Below are 25,054 nucleotides of genomic sequence, written 5' to 3'. Positions count from 1 at the left end.
TTACTTTTATTTCGCACTTGCTTCTACGCTCGGATGGCCGGTTGTTTTGGGAGGGATGCAAGTTGGATTGGTTAGGTTAGGAGGAGTGAAAGTTGCTAGACTAAATTTCAACCATAGGGAGCAGATTGTATCAGAACCAATCCAACTTGCATCCCTCCCAAAAGAACCGGCCATCCGAGCGTAGAAGCAAGTGCGAAATAAAAGTAACGATGCGCTTCTCGATACCGCAGATGTACCTACCTAAGTAGCATTTCTGATGGAAAAGAATTGTCCAGCCTTTGGGCTTGCCATTTCTGGCGTAGACCTTTGGCAGGTAAGTATCCATTTCAACAGGCAGTGCCACCCGTGGGGCCAGTAAGACCGCCCCCGGTTTTTGCCATTCCAGAGGGGTTCTTGCAGTGAAAATCAGTAAATTTGCAAGCGCAATATCTTAAAAACCAGTGGAAATAAAGTGTATACATTAAAGCTTATTGAATTTGTCTTGGAACGCACTATGAACTCAGGTCTTCAAAAAAAATAGTTCCATTTGAAAAACCGAACTTGACCATCGTATCTTTTAAAATAATAATCGAAAACAAAATTTGTTTGCGCTAATAAATGGGCCCCCTCGAACCATGCAATTCCCTATTTTTTTTATATTTTTATCGACAATACTTTAAGAGATATCGCGCTGTCCATTCCTTAGTGGGACACCCTGTATAATGTGGATATGAACTTGGCCGATGAGGGTTTCTTTCGGCGGGATGGAGAGCTGCGACCACTGCCCACGCGAAGCAGGCGTTATCCTCGGATCGCACGCTAATTGTCGCTTTCTTCATCAATATTTCCCGCGGCAACTTGTGGTGACACCCGGCACGCAGCGGATTATACTTATTCACGTTGACAATCAAATTGAGGATTTGTAATAGTGCCCATCCGCTGTCGCGTTCCTGGAACTCTTCCAACGATGCCAAGGTGGGGTCGATGACGCATCGCTGGTACCACTCCTGCAGATCGGATGTACCGAAGAGTTCGCAGTTTCGGGTATTGATGTTTTTACAAGCATGCTTGTCCCCCGCCACAAATTCGCCGTTGAACACAGTGTTCACTTTGAGGTTCTGATGTTTCCTCAAGGCGCCTCGTACATGCTCCAGCACAATGGTCTCCGCATCCTGGAGGAAGTTGCGCGGCTCGATATAATTCGAATTTAACAATGCACCAGTTAATACGCGGGTATCGAACGCAGTGCCTATTTCGCGCCACAAAAGTCCTGTGCTCGAATGTCCGGCACCTTCATGCACGAAACGTCCGCGCAACGAATATTTTAGTCCTTCGAGCTGCGCGATTCGAGCAACCAGCGATTGCTGAACACCGATCGATAATCGCGGGCGTTTCACTCGGCTGTGTTCTTCCAACGATTCGATACACTCGTTGCACCGTTCTTCCCACGCGAGGTATTCTTCCTGTGAAATCAATCGCGCAGATTGATCCAACAATTGACGTTCTACTTGCGCGAATTCTCCCATGGTTGTAAATGGAATATGTCTGTTCCTCGCAACACGTTGCAACGATTTGAGACTTTGTACAGTTTAGAGTGCGCTTTTTAAGACTGATACCATGGTTTGGTATCTCTGCCTAACTCTTTTGGCGTACCCTCGAATGCATTGCATGCAAAAACGACGATCCGTCCCAGCATGGTTCTGTGCAGTTTCTGCCGATATAGCATAATTCTTTCTATGATTCGCGCGTATGACGAATTAGCGCGCAAAATCATCCGACACAGTTTCTGCTGACGCCGCATAATTCTAAGATTTGGCGCTTTCACAGATATTATATTACATTCAACACGTGTCGAGACTTTTATCCTTGAAGGTGGGGCTCAAATTACATACAATCGCGCGATATGCTGCGATGTTAAGATTGGAAAACATTATGGAAGAATTGGTAGCTTTAAAATAAAATGCTGTGGTGGGGGAGGCAATTGCACCTCTATTTAAGCCGAGCTCTTGGACGCTATTCCATCAATCGCTCAGTAGCTTCAGTGACTTTGACGGAATAGACGGTACTCCATAAAAAATATGGTGCACATCAAAATGTACAAACACAGCTTAAACGATTCATCCTGCGCAGCCGGCAACGATGGTGGGTTTCCAAATAAATGCCAACAACAGCAGCAACAACAACATCATCATCAACAATTCAATATGAGGTATGTACGCGTTACTATACACTTTTCATTTACTTCATTCACTGTAAACGCAAACGACCGAAGTATCAATTTCATGTACTTGTTTCTTACAGTTCTGGATCCGTATCGCTAAAAACGATGAAAACATCGAAACCATCAATCGTACGGATCCTGGGGCGTGATTATCCACTGACTGCAACAGCTTATAAACGTCTAACTATAGGAATTCGCATTGGTATGGATTTGTGGCACGTCGAGATCGCCATAGCCGACAATAAAGGCAGCGAGTTAAGCTTTTCAATGTCTACGTGGAAGCTCCTGTTACAAAACGAGGTGGACATACTTCAACGATTACGCAGCAACGCAACGTCGCCCCAAACTCACATTATAATTGATCATTTACGACTAGAGTTCACGCGTATGCATGATGATCAACTTATTAAAATCACCGATAATCGTGTTGTCATATATATGACTGAAGCCACGATGTGTAAACTATTCGCGTACAATCATTGCATTGAACATATGTATACGTGACTAACTGAAAATATGTACTCTATAAGCAGTAAATATGCCACTTTCGTAGACGTTCTACGTAGCGCTACCGCGCCAACAGATTATGTAAAATTAATTTCTGAAAGCGAACACTTCGAACAGCATTCATTGATCGATTGTGAATTGTTAGCATGTGCAATCAATCATATTGTGGATGATGCTCGTAGTAAAAAATGTTAAATTATATTCTTTTAATTTTATATTTGTAACAATATATATATATCTTAAACGTATATTATTTCTCCATTTCATTCACCCATCATCCTCCTCGTCACCTAACTTTAAGATTTGCTGACGCTGCATAATTCTTTCTATGATTCTCACGTACGACGTTTCCAAAAGTAGCATATTACATTCGCGCCGCCAAGTGACATCACCCTGCACGGCTGCTCCAGAGGAGTCGAATTACGCGAGATCGCGCGAAACGCAGCGACGTTAAATCGGAACGCTTTGTAATACTGTTAGCTATAGAATGCATGCGATTCTATCCCCTATGTAGTGGTGTCTCTTTCCCTCCTAGAATTTTAACTTTAAAGTAATGCTCCGTCTCTTTCCCTCGAAGACGCGGTGTCGAAAAACGGCGATCTTTCCCGACATCGTCCGAAACAATTCTGATACAATTTCTCATAAAAATAAATTATTATACGCTGACGTTTGGCAACGGCTCATGGTGCGTGTGTGTGTGTGTCACATATGTGACGCTCCGTTGGTTTCGCTATATGTACCATTCGGAAAAGACTAATGTCAGAGACGGCGTTTGGGGGAGTTGGTTAGGCGGCTGACTCGTACCGCGGAGGTCTTGGGTTCGAGCCCCGTCGCCCCGAGAAGTTTTTTCATTTATATTAATATAAAATTAATATTTCCTTCCTTACCGACAGTCTGTACCACGCTCCAGAGTAGCACATTCCTTACCGACAGTCTGTACCACGCTCCAGAGTAGCGCACCTTCACCCGCGGTTCCTCCTCGATGCACTTCGGTGTATCGGTTCGAGATCGGTTCGGTATCGATATCTGCTCCTCGCGCTATACCCCCCACCAATGCCCCATCGCTATGACGGCATCCGCCACCGCCCGCCAGCAAAAGAAAACACACTCCGCCATCTCTATGACGTCATCCGCCGCCGCCCGCCAGCAAAAAAACTAATTTTCAAACTCAAATTTGGATTTCAAGGTCGGTTATCATGACCTTGAAACTCAAATTTGAATTAGAACCCGCCTAGCTATACTACCTACGTCCATTCGAATTGATAATCCTTTTTAGTGAGATTTGTTAGTGGTCTTACAATTCTTGAAAAATCCTTTATAAAAATCTTCTATAATATCCACTCAGTCCTAAGAACTGTTTTATATTCTTGACTGTTGTAGGAGTTGGGAATTCTTTTACAGCTATTATTTTCTTTGGGTCTGGTTTAACTCCTTCTTCTCCTATTATGTGTCCTAGGTACGATACTTCTTTCTTCAAAAATTCACATTTATCCGGTTGAAGGTAGAGATTTGCGTCTCTTAATCTATTCATTAGTCTTTTAAATTTTGTTGCATGTTCTTTAAGTGAGCTGGCATATATCACGATGTCATCTAAATATACAAAAAGTTCTATCCCCTGAAGTCCTGTCAAGACTTGATCCATGAGTCTTTGGAAGGTAGCTGGTGCATTCTTAAGTCCAAATGGCATTCTATTAAATTCATAGTGTCCGTATATTGTACAGAAAGCTGTCTTGTGTCGATCATCTGGATGCATAGGAATTTGGTGAAAGCCAGATGCAAGATCAAAGACAGAGAAATATTTCGCGCTTCCTAACTGATCTAATATGTCAGTTATATTTGGTAGGGGGTAGGCGTCTCCAATTGTTTTCTCATTTAATTTCCTGAAGTCTACTCCAATCCTGGCTCTTATTTCGCCTTGTGCATCTTCTTTTTTAGGTACAATCCATATGGGTGAATTGTATGCCGATGATGAGGGCTGTATGATTCCTTTTTCAAGTAATTCTTTAGTTTGTCTTTTTACTTCTTCTTTATATGCTTGAGGGTATCTATATTGTTTCGTAAAAACAGGAACGTCGTTTTCCGTTATTATTTTATGATAGGCTTTATTTGTTGCTTCTAGTTTTTCTCCTGGAAGGTAAAATCTATCCGCGTGTTCTTTAATCAATTCTTCAATGCTGGCTCGTTCTTCTGAATTTAAATGTTCTAATCGTAATTGTTGTAGTAGTTGGTATGTTCTGTTAGTTTTCCTGTATTTGTCTGACGTTCCATCTTTTATAGGTACTTCGTCGAAAGGTTCTAGTTCGACTGATGGTACGGGGATTTTAATGTCTTTTGAAGATGTGTTTATTGCGAAGAGATATGCTAGGCCGTTATTATTTGAAACTACTGCATTTCCCATATGTATATTTCGGTGAATTTTAATTCTTGGAATATATCCTGTGGTAGATCGTGTGTTAAGGACCCGTACATATATTTGACTTCTTGTTCTGGCTGGTATTGTGACCATTTCTGGATCAACGAATGGAATAGTTTCCATTCCAATAGTTATCGCTGATTTCATGTAGTCGATGGTTGCGCCGTTAGTTTGAAAGAATTCTGTTCCCAATATTCCATTCTGTTTGATAGAGAGATCTTCTACAACACGGATGATGATTTCTATATTTAATGTTCTGATCTTGATGTATCCTATGGTGCTGAGTAGGCCGTCCGTAATACCATTAAGGTCGAACAAGGTGTCCGTGAAGATTGGTATATTGGGTGAAACAGCACTCCTTTTAATTACATTCAAATCGGATTCGGTATCAATCATTAACGTTGCTTCTTCTCCATTGAATCCTGGATCAGAGAGAAGGATGCTAGGGGGTTTCCTAATTTGCTCTGTTTTAAATCGGAGTATAGTCTGCCTACGTACCATACGAGGTTGTTCTTCTCTTCCTTTCCTGTCGAAGTACATCTTCTTTCTACATTGCTCTACTGTATGGCCTCTGAATTTGCAATATTCGCAAAATATTTTTGGTTTCTGCATTCGATTTGCATAATTTTTACTTCTACATTCCTGTATTGTGTGACCTGGTCGTCGACAATGATCACAATATGTGTTGGATTGAGGAGCTGTGGTCGTGTAACTTTGGCTTCTGCAATCTTGTGTCATGTGACCTGTTCTTCGACAGTTATTACAGTATACGTTAGATTGAGGGGCTCTGCTCGTGTAACTCCGGCTTGTACAATCTTGCGTCATGTGACCTGATCTTCGGCAAAAATCACAGAATGTGTTGTTTTGGACTCTGTTTCGGCTTCTACATTCTTGCGTCGTATCTCCCGTCCTATTACAATGTTGACAGGTTTGTTGGTACCAACTGGTTCGTGAAATTTGACTGCTGCAGGCGGTGGCAATATGGCCGTATCCAAGGCAGTTTGTACATTGATTAGTTTGTGTTATTCCTGCTGCTTCCCTTGCTCGTATCTGGTTTTCATTACATTCTGCTTCTGCTTTAATGGCGACATTGATAGCGCGATCAAGGCTGCTGAAGGCGTGTTCATGTATTCTATTGTAATTTTCAGTTTTTAATCCCGTTAGAAAGGCTTTAATGGCGTTTTGTTCTGCGGTTATATTAAATTGCACTACGTGTGTAGGTACTTCTATCTCATTGCAATGTTTAATCTGAAGAAAGAGATTGGATACACGACTGCTATAATCTACCGTTGTTTCGTTAGGTAATTGTGCAATTTTTGATAATTCCCCATATAATTGTATGGAAGTATGTAATGGTGCAAATCGTGATTCTAGTACTGAAATGAGGTCATCGATTGAATTATAATCCCCGTTCAAAACTACTCTAGAAGCTTGTCCGAAAAGCTTATTTTTTATGAGTTGAACTAATCCATACTCTGCATTCGGATTAACCATGTGTCGTGCGTGTCGACAACTTTTAATAAATTGATGTATTGGTATATTTCTACCATCGAAAGAGGGGAGTGTGTCCGCAGTATCGCGTAAGCTAATGTGTGGTAAGTGAGGATATACATTCGTAGCTGTATTCATATTAACTTGTGGATTTGAAGTTCCTGGTGTGTTTGTATCTCCTGAAATAGTTTCTGGAGTTTCTGTAGTTTCCTGTGTTTCTGTATTGATTGCTAGGTTAGCCATTGCTTTTCCAAGTGTGTCAGGCGTTGTGAAGTTTTTTAAGCCTCTGTAGAATTTAGAGAAGAAAAAATTTCTGGAAAAAATGCTCACTTCTGGAATGGTTTCACTTTAAGAGAAATATTCCCTTTAATCGAAATTATCCTACTAAACGAAATTATCCCACCGCTGTCACCAAAAAATATCCGACCTGTAACGTTCGGCTGTCCAAGAACAACTGAAGCTAGTAGGTCCTCGAGAGGAGAGCGGCGTCCCCTCGAGTATAGGATAGGTGGGAGTTCGTTATTACAACTAAGGATTAAAATCCACGACTTAAACTTAACAATGACTTTATTTGACAATACTTATTCTAATAACAATTATTTAATATTGCTTACAGTCTACGATTATATATTCTGTTTTTGGGTTTTCTATAGTTTTTTATATTTATGCTAATTAATGCTACGTGAATATTTATTAAAGTATATGTATATATTGCAGAGTTCGGCCGCTACCGATTCCGGAGCGAGCTCGATGACTCTTGGCAATGTCTGTAGTAAGAACGGCCGCTGGCGTCTCCGGAGCGAGCTCGTTTCTTTTGACAGAGTTTTTATTTTATGCTCTTCGAGACCTTGCTTTTACCAAGAACATCGGCCGCTACCGTCTCCGGGGCGAGCTCGATGCCTTTGTGAAAGCGAGGTTCTATAACTTCAAAATACAAAGACCAAAAAGGAGCACCAGTAACTTTTATACACTGGAGATCCGCCGCTACCGTCTCCGGAGCGAGCTGAATCTCACTGGTTGAAACTTAAGCTGCCTCTAGGTTTAAGTATTCGTCAGTTAAGAGAGCGTATTCGAATCGTAACCTTAAATGCCCTGAATGCTTTGGAATGCCCTGGAATGCTCGCGCTGGCCATCGTGCGCCTCCTTTTATACCCGAAATTTGATGGCTGGCACATGCGCAGTGAGTCGCTATTTATTATTTTGCTTATTACTCGCTTAATACATTATATTTTATCTTGCGCTTTTGTCAGTATTTACATTAAATTATTCCTAACATCTCTATAACATTTGTTTCTTTAGTATTCGTTTGAATCATTAATTAATTATAATTCATGTATAAAATAATTTTGTATGGTAACGTAGGACGATTTCGCGATAATGAAGATCGGTTTACTTTACCGGCGGTCGGTAATTATCGGTTCGGATCCGCGTGGGACGTTACATCTCTATACACGAAAGATAGCGAAATTGAGAGGTCGTCGGAGCTATTTTAGGCTAATTATCTTATTTTATGACATAGCGCCGGTGTTATTACATGATTAAGCGAATCATTTTTTTTTTCGAACCCATATGTCGTTTTACTTAATGTATCGAGCTATTTGTCTAAAAGATATAAGATTTATTCTGAATTAATAGTTATAAAAATTATACTTTTAGGATTACGAGTTATGACGTCAGGTTTTCCTACTCCACTTGACGCCAGTAGGTGTCGCCTCGAAAGCATAATTTGTAAATGTCACTGGGCTGTCATTCAACCATAACCTGCTAGTTGTTAACATTTTTGAAATGCCACGATGGTAAAGAAGATCTCGCGCGATAGCGGCTGGAGGTTCATAGGATGCAAATATTTGCAAAAGATTCAACAAGACGCATCTGAATTTTTTTTAGCATTATGCAATAGTTTACAAGGGCTCCAAAAAATAGTTCAATTTGAAATGACTACGTCTGTACACTGCAGAAAATGTTCTCATAAAGAAACAACCACTACCAGCCATTATATTCTCCCCTTGACAGTTAAAGAATTGTGTTTAAAGTCAATGAAAGGTACACCTTTACAAGATTATGTTAATATTGCTTTACCGATTGGTTGGAAATCGAGTTCGCAAAAACTGTGTAAACAATGTTTTGAGCAATATTTACTAAAATTGAAATTACTACTCCGCCAATAATTATTATAATGCAATTGTTGTTGTTCTCTTATGATGAAAATGGCAACATTATTAAAGAAATTAATTGTAAAATTACCGCTGCTGCACAACCAATATCAATATGTAATAAAAAATATAAATTACTAAGTGCCGTATTTCATAACGGTCCTCATCCTCAGAACGGTTCATATTCATGCATGATACGTGATGGTAGATCAGCATGGAAATGTATTGGCAACGACAAAATTAATCAAACGAAATGGCCCCAAAGCGCCAAAAATGTGTATATTCTTTTTTTTGCAACGGCAAAATTGAAAAGAAATTGGCCACAAATCAATTCAGTGCTCAGATTTTCAGCTTCGGTTTTAAGGAATTAGCGGGCGTTGTGTAAGAAAAAACTATGAAGTCGACTTAAAACAAAATGTTTCATATCACTAGTGCAGGTTGGCGAATGTGCTATTAATCTATTACCGACTTTGATTCGTTTAAATTAGTCTCTACCAAGTTTTTATTATTTCTCATCGTAAAACGATTTTCATACGACATTTTTAACAGAAGATGTCCCTCTTATAAAAGTTTTTGTGTCAACTACAGGCCTCGCCCGCTAATTCCTTAAAACCGAAGCTGAAAATCTGAGCACTGAATTGATTTCTGGCCAATAAAGGAATGTGAAGTATAAAAAGTGACAGAGGAATCAGTGTTCGAACGGAGAACGAGAATACAATTGGAATTAGCAAAGTTGATTTCACAATCTTTGCGTGAGAATGTTTTTAATGTTTTTCGTGAATTAAAGAGTTAAAGGTACAATTGGAATTAGCAAAGATGATTTCACAATCTTTGCGTGAGAACTTTTTTCGTGAATTAAAGGGAATTAGCTTCTTTCATACATGAGTCATGTTTATGGGGGGGGGGGGGGTGGAAATTCAATAAATTCTTCGTCAATTGCACCGTCATGTTTGTTTAAAAAAGGGTATAACTTCTCAAGATAAATTTTATGATGACTATGCAACTTTAAGGAATTAAGAAAATCGTAAATATAAACCCTTTTTTCATCGTATTTATAAAAGCTACAAACCCTGTGTCCCCTGCATCGGTTTCAAAATTTTCGCATTGGTGCAAAATCTGTATGTGATCCTGATTTTCAGAAACTGGTTGAATTGTATCAGACAATTGAACTCTCTACGTCTCGCGTGGTTTATAATTAGAGTGAGCTTGTAACAATTTATGAAAATATTCAATATGGTCATCTGTTATCCATTCCCCTCTATTCAGAATTTGCATATTATTGAAACTGAGGGTGAAGATATTAATACTATTAATTACAGACACGACGAATTATTATACTTTCATTTTATATTTCTAGAACACTATATAGTACAATAATATGTATATATATTTATATATACAGGGTGTCCCACCTAAGACTGGACAGCGCGATATCTCCTAAAGTATTGGAGATAAAAAATTAAAAAAAATATGTAATTGAATGGTTCGAGAGGGCCAATTTTTAGCCGAGACGATTTTTTTTATTATTATTTTAAAAGATACGATGGTCAAGTTCGGTTTTTCAAATGGAACTATTTTTTTTAAACACCTGAGTTGATAGTGCGTTCCAAGACAAATTCAATAAGCTTTAATGTATACACTTTATTTCCACTGGTTTTTAAGATATTGCGCTTGAAAATTTACTGATTTTCACTGGGGAGAAAACCCTCTCGAATAGCAAGGACCGGGGTCGGTCTTACTGGCGCCACGGATGGCATTGCCTGTTGAAACTGATACCTACCTGCCAAAAGTCTACGACAGGGTTCGCAGGCCCAAAAGCTGGACAATTCTTTTCCGTCAGAAATGCTACTTAGGTAGGTACATCTGCGGTATCGAGAAGCGCACCGTTACTTTTATTTCGCACTTGCATCTACGCTCGGATGGCCGGTTCTTTTAGGAGGGATGTAAGTTGGATTGGTTAGGTTAGGAGGAGTGAAAGTTGCTAGAATAAATTTCAACCATAGGGAGCAGATTGTATCAGAACCAATCGGATTTGCATCCTTCACAAACGGCTGCTCTCTTGAAGAGGCCCTCTTCACAGCAATACCTCCTCCCCAATGCCCACCTTCTCTCGCACGGAATACGTCAACGCATGCTTTTGTTTTGATATCGAAGCTCGTGTTTATACCCCCCTTTCTTTCTGTGTCTCTCCACGAGGAGTATTGCCGGTGGATTGTAGGAGCGTAGATGCCTGAATGCCACTTGTTGAATTCAGGACATGATAGAAACACTTTATTACAAAACACACATGTACTGTAATTAAAGTAAATCGTATTCCTCTCGGGCAGGAGTTGCCCGACGCACAGTGGGGCAGATCGGGTCGAAACGCGGCACAAAACATTTTCTGACTGAAATCATACATTTATCGTTAATTTGTTCACTTCACTCAGTTAGGACGTATACTGGTGGTCCTGTTGGTAAAGAAAAATTAATGAAATTGGTTTATTTATGGTGGCATAGTACTTTTTTATCCGAAAATTAAGCAATCTTTATGAATTTTTTCTATACGAAATTGAAAAGTTAGAAACATGGGGATTGTTGCAAATGAAACATCACTATTTGAGAGCATTTAAACAATTTTTATTAAAAAAAATTGCACCCTCCCTCCCTTCGCTATAATCGCACATAGTTGGTCATTTGCGGTGCCATAAATTCCGCCTTCTGTGGTTATCTGGAACATAAAAACAAATCAAGACATTAAACTTTATTACATTTTGTTTTGTTCACCGAGCCGATTCTTAAATTTCGTATTTAAAACAAAATAGCGGACTGTCAAACCTACACTTCCAGTGCCGAAAATCGATACCTACAGTTTGACAGTCCGCCATTTTGTTTTAAATACGAAATTTAAGAATCGGCTCGGTGAACAAAACAAAATGTAATAAAGTTTAATGTCTTACTTTGATTTCATGTTTCAGATAACCATAGAAGGCCGAATTTATGAAATCGCAATTTTACTCATTCCGCGAGGGACCACATTTGAGCGATTATAGCGAGGGGGGGGGGTGGTGCCTTTGTTTAATAGAATTCATTTTAATACTTTCAATCAGTGATCATTCATTTGAAACAAACCCCATCTTTCTAGCTTATCAATTTCATATAGAAAAAAATTCATAAAGATTGCTTAATTTTCGGACAAAAAACACAAAAAACACATTTACATTTCTATTTCTTTTTGTGCTTCATATAGTTACAATAATGAAAACATGAGAATTCTGATGGTCCGTTCTCAATGTGTTACTTGCTACAACCAGTAGATACTGCAATAACGTTCGAGACGCTTCTATTCGAAACGGTTCAGTCAAAAAGAATTTTGCAAGGGCATTATAAATCAACGATCAAAAATCCTCCCATATACTGCTATAATAGAACATTTACAAACACTATTTCCTTTTGCCATATCATGCTTATGGCCATGTGTCTGAAAGAAAACGGAGCAATAGTTGCGATTGATCCTTCCCATTTACGACACGTACCAGCTTCTCCCTGAGGACTTCCCCACTGGCTATGTTCAAATTGCCGACAATATCGGCCACTCTGTACATAGGAAAAAGCTCCGCACCTTTCACATGTGGAAATACTTCATTTACTTCGAATTTCAGTGACAGGAAAAGCATTTTTGTGCAAAAATAACGCGTCATGGACCCCTTCTCGCCACCCCCCCCCCCCCTAACTACCCCAGTAGCAGCTAGTAGCAGCCAATCTTTTTGGAAGATAAAGGTAAGGCCTAACCCAGACCTTTCCAATGCGACCAAGAACACTGAACTCCACTGAACTCCCGTTCAAAATAAACAATGAAAATTGGGAAATTCAGTAAGGTATAATTCCAAAAATATCAGAGATATCGAAATCAAATTTGGCACACTTCAAATACATACCTCACCACTTAATCCCACAAAAAATTAGTCCAATTAAACAAGCAACAAAACTATAAATAACAATACTATTTCTGAAGAGTTTCCAGGTTGTGCTCTTCAAAACCGTGTAGTCGCGTTAAAAATTAATGAATGTGAAAAACAATCATGCTACATTATGACCCAAATGTGCAATTAACTACCTGTAAAAAAATGCAGTATGGCGATGTTTTTTGTAAAAGGACTTAGTGCCGCGTTTCAACCCAATCTGCCCCACTGTGCGACGCTCGTCAAGGAGATGCGGCTTGGTACCCCGTGGCGAAGGCTGCCCTTCGCAGTGCCTAACTCGAATTTTCATCTCTGCTTCACCCGAGATATTAGCGTGACTGATTCATGTTTATTAGAATTAATATCTTTTAAGGAAATTAAGTATTTTCAAAAAAAAAAGATTAATTTCTTCATAATATTTCGGAAAAGATAACATTCTCTTCTTTGGGAGATTTATTTTCCCTCCAGCGTAACACATACCAGGCGCTTCTTCGTTCCATGTTAATAACGCGTTTTTTAGACATGCTACATAACCTATATCCGTCCTAGAGTATCCAGGAATATCGTGTTAAAATTTCAGGAAGATCGGTTCAATAGGTCTTGAGTTTTGCGCAAACATAAAAATCGGCTCTCTCTTTATATAATAGTATAGATATAAGCGTGGCGATTATGCGATGGCAGACGCCCAACTTTTTTGGAAAGTTGTTATACTCGAGACACGGCACAATGCAGCCTATCGAATAATGTTATAATAAGATACGGCGCGATGCAGCCAGTAAAGCTTATATACTCGAAATGGCGCAAAGCAGCTCAGCGAGTGTACTTTACTTTTTTGTTGAATATTCCAACCTGTAAAAAACGAAATATTTGTAATAAGCACTAAACTAATATCATACGTATTATTATATATAAATAAATGTAAACGTCACTTACCAAATATAATATTTCCTCTTGTGCTTCTCCTACTGACGAGAAGAAATGAATTTCCTTCCAAGGGACTTGAAACTAAAAAGATACATATTTCAATAAAGAAATAGGTTACCAAAAATCTGCGCAGACTATTATTTTACACATGTAATGAAACAATAACTTATTCCTTGAAAATATTTTCGTTTCATTATGCGTACACCTTAATTAATAATAATGAAGCATACTTACATGCAAGGAAATGATGAAGAATTTTCGGACGCCGTGACATGCGTGAGCTCCGGTCGCCCGCTTTGTTTTTTGACGTGCCCGTCGGTCAGAGCGAGCCCTCCTTGTACCGAGAAAATGTGCCATCGGTCACGTCTCGCCGCGATCGGGCCAAATTCTTCTTCACCCTCGCCTTTTGGTTACGCTTTCAGCCTTATTTATTCGGCCCGGATCTTACATACAGTTAAATACGCATGTAGTAGGAAAATACCATTTCGGCTTTTTGTTGAATGGGCTTTCGTTTTCAAGATATTATAATTTAAAGTTTTTAAAGTACGCAGTAATCCCGATATATACCATCTATAGTAACCTACACCCAAGAAGATTCCGTGGACACAACGGTAGCGCGTCAGATTGTCACGAGGATAGTTTAGGGTTCAATCCCCCCCCTCCCCTCCCCTAACTCCATACTCTTTTTTTTCTTTTTTTTGACACTTTTTCCCGTGGATATATATTTTGTGGATATTACGTATTATATAGTACAGGCATGCACAGGACCCTCAATTCCGGACGCGAGCGCACATTCGAGCTCGAGCTCCGAGCTCGCTCAGGTACAAGCGAGTCCGCCAACGGAGTGGGGAGCGGTTGCAGTAGTGGGATCGGAGCGTCACAGGCTGCCGCTGGGGTTTCCAGAGTTTGACGCTTCGAAAATAAGGCACATTTTGGGGAATTTTTAAAAGAAACGTATTGAATATTATAATTCCAATCTCTTTACTTTTATTAATTGAAATTTGAAAAATATGTTTAAATTTTTGTATGCAATAATAATACTTTGGTTCAAATTTATAATGGTAATAGTAAGAGGTGTTTGAAAAAAAGCTTCTTGCTGGCGAGCATGATTTTGGCTGTCGTAATCATTTGAAACAAAAAACGTAACATTTTTCTTAATCTATATGAGTGTGGTTACCGTATCGTTTAGTTCATTTCGAATGAATAATGTTGAAAAGCACAAAAATGGTAGTATTTCAAATGAAAACATTAATTTTTTGGAAAAACATAGTTTTCTGTGTTGCAATTGGATTAAGACAAATTTTGCGGTTTTTGTTTTCGATGACTATGACAGCCAAAATCATGTTCGCCAGCGACAAACTTTTTTAAACCCTTCTTACTGCTATCATTATAACTTTGAACAAAATTATTATTATTATTGCATACAAAAATTTGAATATTTTTCAAATCTCAATTAACCCTCCGTATCGTGTGCGTGAGCATATTTTAACCTACCGCTTGAGATCGCTAACGCACACAGTGACGGAGCTGGGAATGTCAGTCGCGGCCAAGCGAACATTTAGCTGTCGGGGGTGTCATAAAAGCATAAAGTGGGCCTTTTCGGTGATCGTGTTGGAGCAACAATGGGAAGCTCGAGACAAAACCATATTTTACTTGGAGAAAACAAAATGTGTCCAGAGAAAATGGTAATCAGCCCACTTTGAAAGGATTCTTCTGTTTAGGACTTTTATGGGTAACGACATAATTGGTACGTACCCTATTGTAAAGCACTAAAGCGATCACGGAAAACGTAAACTACTTTCAGTACAGAACGAATACCACTGTATGGTGGCCTAATGGTATGTTCACGAATACCAAAAGATGTTATCTGTAACGATTTAGAACGGGTCGTGCCGTTTGTACACAGAAGATTCCACGAATAGAGCGGTTACTCGTGGAATTGTGGGATTGGTTCGGGTGGCGTCAGATAAAGAAATGAATTTCAAGAAGTCCTTCTTTACCATAATATAACAAAAGTAGTTTATTCAAAATAAAGAGTTTGACGCTTGGTTGGATCTGAACATATATTACGACACGGTGTCGTGGGAATTAGATTATAAATTGATCGAACAATTGATAATTGCGTAATAACGTATCGGTCAGTATTAAAGTAACGAAAAATTACGCTTGGTCGATAAGAAATAGATTTAGATGCTTCGGTTGACATTAAAGTAACAAAAATTACGCTTGGTCGATAAGAAATAGATTTACACGCTTCGGTCGGTATTAAAGTAACGAAAATTACGCTTGGTCGATAAGAAATAGAATTTGGCCCTTTGGTCGGTAGGACTGAACGCAAAGATTCGTTTTTAGCCGATTTCGGTATATAATGGTTAATTAGTTAAATAGTACGATGCTAGATCGCTAATTGAACAAGAGTCTCGACGCTAAGTCGGTAATATAAATGTAATACAAGGAATGACGCTAGGTCGTTTGAATAGGGTATTCGAGAGGATTCCTTCTCCCGATTTCGTACTGGCTTCCTGTTGCCTATCAGCTTGCCCACGCTTTCTAGGATGGAAGCCGAGTGCTAGTTAAAGCGATCTCGGATGGTAGCCAGGTAGCCGGTTAGGGCGTCCCCAGATGGAAGTTGATTTGGTCGACGTCCTTCCTTCAAAATGGTAATTTCTTCTGGTGCCTATTAGCTGGCCCACGCGTTGGAGTATGTAAGCTGAGGGGGTTAATTAAAGCGACCTCAGAATTGAAGGAGAGGGGGCTAATTAAAGCGACCTCGGAATTGAAGGAGAGGGGGCTAATTAAAGCGACCTCGGAATTGAAGGTGAGGGGGCTAATTAAAGCGACCTCGGAATTGAAATTGAAGTGCTAGTTAAAGCGACTTCGGATTTGAAGGAGAGGGGGCTAATTAAAGCGACCTCGTAATTGAAAGTGAGGGGGCTAATTAAAGCGACCTCGGAATTGAAGGAGGTATTAGGACGTCGATTTAAGATAAACTGAGCGGCTACTGTTTGGTTCGTTGGCAAAACCAAGTCTGAATTTAGGCTGCTGGCGCGCCTGTATTTATACGGTTTGGCGAGACTTTGCTCTCGCCAATCACTTGCTGCGCGAACTCGCGCACCAATTAGAATTAGCATCCGGTTCCCGCCGGTCGCGCACTACACTTGGGTTATTCGGCGTCCGGTTGAATGTGCGGTTTACGCACGCGCGCTTGGTTCGCTCGTGGCACTGAGTTCGTCGTTTGAAAAAAGGGCGGTAATGCGCGTGCGTTGCGCGTTCGCTAGTACATTGTTTCTTGTTGGGTATCATGGCGCTCGCAAATCCTTAGTACTAATATTACTGTTTAGAATGAAACAATGATTAATATGGAATATTAAAAGAAAAATTTATGGCGGTAGGTAGCGGTATGTTACATATACAAAACTAAATTTGTGGAACATAAACAGGGTTTAAATTGGAAAATAGTTTTGGACAGTTACAATTACTGTGGAAGAAGAGTAGATTATTTCACTACAAATCGATTACTTTTCTGGCCAACGTCAGGCATATTGGTTGAAATAAAATGTGATATAAGTTACTCTACTGCTTTCGAATTTCTTTAGAAAATAGGACTTTCAATTTTCCCATGCTTGCCTATTTTTAAAGAAACAGATTGAATTTATGAATTATTATAAGGGAAACCATTTATACTAATATATGGGGTAGACCAGAGCGAATCGGATCACAGGGCACATCGGATCAAAATAAGAATTTAGTCTGTATTTCTTACATCGCGATAGAAATGAGAATTCCGATCGTTCGTAGTACCTCGTCCCTCTCCTCTGCACCTACCGCATTAGCTCGTTAATTGTTTTAAGTCAGTGGTTAGACGTGGCATACGGTTTCAGTGAGATAGACGCACGCGAACGTTACAATTTTGGTCCGAATATAACCTTCGTATTTAAAATAAAAAGTAAGCTTGAAAATTCAAATGTGTTTATTGTTATTAGTTTATGGGGCGAATCGGATCACGTCATTTGGAGCGAATCGGATCTCTCTTTTCTTTCATTTGTGTTTTTTTATGATTATAAATATGATAATTGTTTATATACCGATGGTTCGTACGTACAAAAAAAAAAGACCAATCAGGGATCATGGTGTCAAAAAAAAAAAAATAAATAAATAAAGGAAGCTGTGATAAACATTAAATCTAAAGAAATATACTTACTGTGGTAAAAAATTAATTTGTCCACTTTCCGAATATTGTCTGAGAAGAGTGATACCACAAGAATTGTTCTAATACAGGCGGCGAAAAACTGCAATATCCTTCCAATCTGTGTTCTAAATAGTGTCACTTGACTTCACTGTCATTAAATTAGATTTGTTTATGTTGATTCTAAAGGTTTTGTTCTGAAAATTTCAGGTTCTTCAGAGATTTCTAGGTTATCCAATTCGCCCCGAAACTCGAGGTATATTTCTCACTTTTTCGTGTTTTGTTTATAAATGAAAGAATCTTATGATGAATTTCAATTTTTTATACTTATTATAATTAATCAATGTTCTAGCCAAAGGTGTACTGGTTACGAATATATTTTAATAAGAAATTAGATTTTTAATATTTGACTACTATTTTTTTCACCATCGAAACCAAAGTGATCCGATTCGCCCTGGTCTACCCTACTAATAGTATTGAATTTCTTCCCTATAATTGAGAAAGATCGCCGTATTTAATTACATTTGGTACCGAAAAAAAGAAGCTGTTGTCGCAGTGAAATATTTTAGCTCAAGGTCGTGATTTTAAAAATCCAAGAGAAAATTATCGTATTTTCCTATGTTCTTTCTACAAAATACATTTCTCTGTATGATAGTAATTTCAATAGAAATATGTGACCGAATCCGAAGAGAGGACGCTTATGGCATGTATATCGAACTGTTTTTTAATGAAGTTAACTTGAAATTATGGTAATCAATTGTTCATGTACTTCCCTTCATTGTGGTCATAAGGAATCGATTGGCGGCGTAATCAGCAAAGATCAAGGTTCTTTTGGGAAAGTTTTTGTAAGGAATCTATACATACAGTCTTTTTAAAACTTTCAGGCCATATTATTATGTACTTCGAGAAGGGAATAAACATTTTTTTATATAAAAAACGCGGCAATTGCAAATGGCGCAAGAGTTTCGGAACGGCAAAGTTGTTCAGTTGCGCGCAGTTTAGGGTCCGTTGTAGTAGCCTGACACCAAAAAACTAAACAATTTTGTGTTTGTAATAAAATTACGGTATGGATGTACCTCAATCCGCATTCCAAAATGAAAATTACGATGATCCAATTTCTTTTAGGCACCGCGAAATTAATTGTATTTGACCTGCTAAATGAGTTTGCAGGGATCCAGGGCTAAGGATTTTCCCACCCTAACCCTACGCAGCGGACAAATTAGCAGGTCAACAGTTTCGAGGTGAAACAATTTGAACAGGCTTGTCAATTCGTATTCATTAGTGAACCGAGTAACATAACTTCGAAAATTAATCATGGCCGGAAGTACCAACGCGAAGAAAAGTACGGGGTGTAGCACCTTCTTCAACCCATTGTGGGAAGAAGCCTTTTTTTCGCGGAACATAAAGGTGCCGCAGCGTGTTTAGTGTGTCACAAAGCAATGAAACAATTAAAAAAATATAATATCCAGCAGCACTATACGGGGTCTCATTCCAAGGACTACGTTCATCTGTCACCGGAGTAGAGACTTGAGGAAATTGAAACGCTGAAGGCAGCATTAATAGTGTAGGGCCGCGAAGTCCAATACTAACGCGGGCGCGCGCGTCAAGGTCAAAGCAGACCGAAAATGCGTAGCATGACATTATTTTGCCGGCGACCGAATTGACGTCGATTAACAATCGATGCTCGACGTAGCCGTGCGTTGCCACTTTTTCTAAAAAGTGGCCGGGCGACGCGCCGCTAGCAGCAGAGACCGTTGCGAGTCGCAAGCGCGAACATCGGAATTTATACTTCTTTACATTCTTCACTTACTTCATTTAATAAATATACATATACACCTCGCTGTTAAATCAGTGATTATTATTCATCCTACAATAGTAGCAGACGAAGAATCACAGAACGATGTAAGTTATCTTCCTAAGAATACTGTATGATTGTCAGGTTTTGAAGAACATGAAGTGGCATGCTAAACCATTGTTTAATTTGTTCTTAGGAGGAGGGACCTATCAACGATGCTGCTTTGCATTGAAGTTACATCGTGGCATTGGAGCTTGCGAAGATATGCCAACCATTTACCTCAGGCCCGTTTTTCAAGGAACTGCTACTGAAGGTGGTATACGAGGTAAGCCGAACACAGGTAAATAAATATAAATCTATTAATCTTTCACATATGACAATACTGCGCCGGGCAGAAGAAATGACAAACTATGTGGCAAAAGTGGTGTATTTATTGATAAAGCATATAGACATGTTTGTACTATTGTGGCGAGCATCGCGTATCATCGAACCCAAGCCTAACGCTAATAATTCACAGTCTAACTAATTCGTAGTATTCGCTTTCGGTAATGAGTTTTTCATAGTCCGCGTTCGGTACCGTAGCGGTACGTATTATGTCGTCAAAGGATGCGTACTTGCTGTTTCCGGAATACAGAATTTCTGATAACTGAGAGAACATATGATCGATGCAGCTGTCACGTCCCGGGTGAGGTCTTTTGGGGACGTCGACAATGGGAGGAGGAAAAAGCTCAGGCGACGAATACTAAATCCGCCACACAGAGGGTTTGAGAGGGACTCAGGCGACGAATATTAAATCCGCCACACTGAGGGGTTAGAGAGGACTCAGGCGACGAATATTAAATCCGCCACACTGAGGGTTTGAGAGGACTCAGGTGACGAATACTAAATCCGCCACACTGAGGGTTTGAGAGGGACTCAGGCGACGAATATTAAATCCGCCACACTGAGGGTTTGGGGAAGGCAAATGTGTATTTAGAGCACACCCGTTACGGTACTTCGTATTTGTTTTGGTTTACGAAGTAGGATTTAGTGTTGCATTAGTATAAAAGAAACCGCGTTTAGTTCTTCTATAGATTGCACGGCTCATGCAGCGGTGTGTTTATAAACACTGGGCACGCTCTCGCGAATCAGCTGATGCGGCAGCTTGATTTCGTAGGGAATCCTTATGATTCTGGGGTATACACAATAATTCGAGACGTGGTTAATAACAAAGCGGTTTATTAGCCTGGTTTATGCGTTTTAACAAAGCGTGGGAATTTGTTAGCGCAAAACATGTATATAAATTGTAATATGAAAATATGAATATGACATACAATAATAGAGAAAAATGATATAGCTATTAGCAATATATAAAATGGTATACAAAATAATAGATGAATAGCAATAAGCTTTTTAATGCAATAAGCGTTATTAATATAAGGTAATATGAAAATATATAGAAAGTATAAAAGAAAAGATATATATATATATGTAGATAATAGACGTTAATAATATGAATATATATATTAACAGTAATGAATTTGGTAGTATGGAGATGAACAATAAGATATAATAATAGTAATAAATGCTTACAGTAGATGCCGTTGAACACTGGCTTTAACACTTTAATATTTGAATGAATAATGAATATTGACTCACTGATGAGTATAATAATAAATCTTTAACACTTTGATTAAGATTGAATGAACAGGTTGAATGAGGTTGAAGATCTTTAACACTGTTTGATACTTTTGATGCTATTTCGGCAAAACAATATCGATGAAAGAGGACGCGGTCTCGCAGGACCTCGTATTTATGTGTTTTCACAGGAATATTGCGGGGGTGACGCGCGGTAAAGACCTTGACACATTTCGGAATAAGACGCAGTATGACTTCCGGGGTTTTTATAAACGGTATGGCTATTAATAGCCATATTTTTGTCACGTACGCCAATTGCGTCGTAATTGGGTTACTGGGGTTTTTATAAACGGTATTTGGAGATACTCAACTCTTCGATTGGATTTCGGGTGTTTGATAGGAATAGGGGATAGATTGTTTGGACTTCATGAGTCGTAAAGAGGGGATTGAGACTTGGTCTCTATTTAAGAGGGATTTTGTAATGAGGGACTTGTTTGAATTCGTTTTTAAAAGAATGATTCGTGCCTTGTAGGACGAATAGGCGAAGAGGGTTTTGAAACGACCATCTCGTGATGGGGACCACTAAGGTATATCAGCGAGGTGGAGGTTTGTATCGCTCATCTCGTGATGGGGATCTCTAAGATACATCATCGAGGTAGAGTTTTGTATCGATCATCTTGTGTTGTTGACCACTAGGGTGCAACATCAAGGTGATCGGCGATTGAGGAGATGGGGTAGGAGTTGAGTTTCATAGAGTTTAGTGGAGTGATTTCGAGGTTTACTTGTGGAATTTGGAATAAGAGTGCGCGAAAAATCGTGGGACGTTACACAGCGATCGTATTTGAACATCTGGTGTATCGTAGCTTCGGCCATGTATAGTGTGGAATTACCATCCGATATTTTGGCAATTCGTTGAGAGTTTATTCGTGTAAAATCGATGCGTAAATGGTCAACGCTGATAGGCTCTTGATGTCAGGATGTTGTGCCGTTACGGAAACGTTGAAGTATCTCAGACTCCTGTTGCAACAGAAGCTTCCACATAGGCATAGTGAAACGCAGTTCATTGAATTTGTTGTCGACTATCGCGATTTCCAATTACTAGGCGTTTGTATGTGGTCAATGTCAATGGATAATCGCGCCCCATGATGCGTATGTTGGATTTCTTCGGTGATGGAGCAGGTTTATCACTGTAAGAAACACACGCACAGAGTTGATGATGATGATTCGAGTGGTTTCGCATAAATCAAAAAGTATACAGACGTATATGTACCTAATATTCGGACGATGCTGTTTATTAGGAAAATCCGTATTGTTGCATCGGTTGAGATGGTTCTCGACCATGTAGGAAGTGTCGTTGAAACGTCGGTTAAGCATTTTGAATACACACTATGGTAGAGTCTACTGAACGGTTGCGGATACTAACTGCGCAGGCACGAACGTACTCGATTTAATGTGGTCTGTTAGACCGATCGACAGTTCTTTTATAGTTGTTCACAAGCATATATGTACAGAAGTATAGTATGTTGGTGGTTGTGGTGTTGAATGTAGTAGTGAAGTTATACGTAGTTCGAAAAATGAAAAGAAAAAGAAACGCAATGAAGGTAAAAAAATATTAAAAAACACAGTGTATGAAAAAAAAACAGTGTAGGAAGAAGTGTATATTGAGCAGAAAATGTAGATGGAAGAAGCAAGTGACAGTATATGAAGTATTTGCATAAAAAATATATCGTGGGAATTCATAGACGATGACACGTCATGCATATGTGTTCGGTTGCGCGAGGGTATAGAAGCGTACGTGAGCATCTTGCTATGTCAACGAAGAAGAAGAAGAAAGATGGTGAGAAGAAAGAGAAGAACAGTAGCTGTACTTTGAACAAGGATCGAGATACCTAAATGGTCGGTGAGGACTGCGATATGACTACACCCCTACCCCTACCTATGGAGAATCCCTACCATGCACAGTCTTTAAGAAAGGTGGATGCATCGCCACAACGACTCATTACCAGTGTCAATCAGGATATGGTTCGTCGAGAGGAACGAGTTGAATATGTGATAAGTATTATTTTTTACACACGCACACGTACCATGTACAATTCTTGAACTCCACATCGAGAGCAACGTCGATGAGCTTACGTACTCGTTATGTAGGTTCAATCACATCGGTTATGTGTAGCTCATCTCTGTTGCGATCACTATGTGGCGCCATCGGTAGAGACTAATAATTGTGAAAACATATTTATTATTATAAAGTGCATAATTATAATGTATCAATATCATAACCAATGTAAAATGTTGCTTTGTTGGCATAAGAAGCATATGTATCATCGTCATTATTATATTTATAATGTATCGCGAGCACCTTTTGGACGGAATTCAAGGCCTGCTGGTGCTCGCGACTGGAATAAGAGGACTGCGAGACGTATCGAGATTACTGCATTATCCTTGTATAAGACATTTCTTGTTGTTCACCGTTCTTGTAGTTTCATATTGTGTTGTTGTATTAAACCTTATTATATCAAACTGAGTAACCCCGTTACACGAAAATGTAACAATGGTATCACAAGTAGGGTGCCCACTCGCGCATCCGCGGCCTCTGCGAACCTTTCTCCTGTAGCGACGGGTGATGCCTCTATACAGGAGCTATTCACCTCCCTCCAGTTAAGCATCGTGGGACAGATGCGGGAACAGCGGAGAGACGACGAAGCCTGCTGGCAGAGGGAAGATCGTCGCAGGGAAGAGAAGGAAGCCGCCGACCGATAGACACAAGCGGCTTTCGAGCCGCGCATATCGAACATGGAGGAACGAATTCAGGCCGTAACCGCCTCGTTACAAAACGGCCATAGTTCGGTTGGTAGCGGCGCGAACTCTCGGGGTGGGGAGAATGTGTCTGTTGTAAATAGTGTTGTAAATTGTGTTCCCCCGGCGCATGTCTCCGCACCCGTCAGTGTGCCCGCCGCTGCCCCTTTGTCGGAACCGCACGTTCTCAGTTTGGGATACGCTATGAAACCGACAATGTTTGATGGGAAAAATTCATGGGAGGAGTACAAGGTGCAATTTGAAACGATCTCGCGCGCAAATGGTTGGAATGACCAAAAAAAAGGCTACAGCCTTGATCGCTTCCTTCGGGGGCACTGCGAGAAGCGTCCTTACGACGCTCTCCGCTGCCCAATGCGAAAGTTTCGCGGAATTAGTTTCGGCGCTCGAATTCCGCTACGGGGCGAAAAATCTGTCCAACTTGAACTACGTACTCTTCCAGGGCCATAGGCAGCGGACGGATGACGCAGTGACCAGAGCTCTAGAAATCGAGGCCATTGAGACAATGTCTCGCGGCCCCCCGGTCGAGTCACGAAATAGGTACTCAGAAAAACGGAAGGCTAAACCCTCCGACAATTCAAGGTACCCAGAAAAGAGGAGCAGGCCAACCAAACCCGAAGATCGAACAGACTACCCACCAAGAACCTGTTAGCTCTGCGGCAAAACGGGTCACCTGCAAAAGGACTGTTTCAAGGCCAAGAAGACAAGAGTAGCCCCTCTAAAGAAGTCCTATCAGGGAAATGGGAAGAGGACGGCGTAAGGGCGAGGCGTCGGTCCGTAAGGAACAGTCCCCCGGTCGTCAAGAGTGTGGCGATGTAGGAGGCGACTGGGCGTCAATGGAATCCGGCTGACGAGATTTACGTATGTGGAAAAATCAGTGGGAAACCTTGTAAGATTATTCTAGATAAAGGTTCTCCTATCAATCTTCTGATGAAAGTGTTCGGTAAGAAAAGTCTGGGAGTCAGCGTTGGAGGACTTTCGAGCGTAGAAGACTTCTACGTTGTCGACATGAT

At 40.0% G+C, this 25,054-nt stretch overlaps 1 protein-coding gene and 2 long non-coding RNA genes across 3 annotated transcripts in view; 2 read left to right on the top strand and 1 right to left on the bottom strand.

Annotated features, from left to right (window-relative positions):
- LOC143367129 (uncharacterized) overlaps nucleotides 1–25,054 on the top strand; it is a 418,577-nt gene that overhangs the window by 389,691 nt on the left and 3,832 nt on the right. The gene's annotated exons all lie outside the window — the stretch shown is intronic.
- LOC143367155 (uncharacterized) lies at nucleotides 1,964–2,917 on the top strand. The gene is made up of 2 exons (XM_076808739.1): nucleotides 1,964–2,188; nucleotides 2,281–2,917. Exons 1-2 carry the CDS (start codon nucleotides 2,058–2,060, stop codon nucleotides 2,702–2,704), a joined length of 555 nt encoding a protein of 184 aa, XP_076664854.1. The 5' UTR covers nucleotides 1,964–2,057; the 3' UTR covers nucleotides 2,705–2,917.
- LOC143366856 (uncharacterized) lies at nucleotides 13,450–14,558 on the bottom strand. Its single transcript, XR_013084835.1, has 3 exons — nucleotides 13,864–14,558; nucleotides 13,639–13,710; nucleotides 13,450–13,554 (listed from the first exon to the last, which is right to left on the bottom strand). It is a non-coding gene; the product is annotated as an uncharacterized LOC143366856 (long non-coding RNA).

Source organism: Andrena cerasifolii, chromosome 3, assembly GCF_050908995.1.
Source record: "Andrena cerasifolii isolate SP2316 chromosome 3, iyAndCera1_principal, whole genome shotgun sequence".
In the NCBI taxonomy this organism is placed as follows: Eukaryota; Metazoa; Arthropoda; class Insecta; order Hymenoptera; family Andrenidae; genus Andrena; species Andrena cerasifolii.
This window is presented reverse-complemented; position numbering and strand designations above follow the sequence as displayed.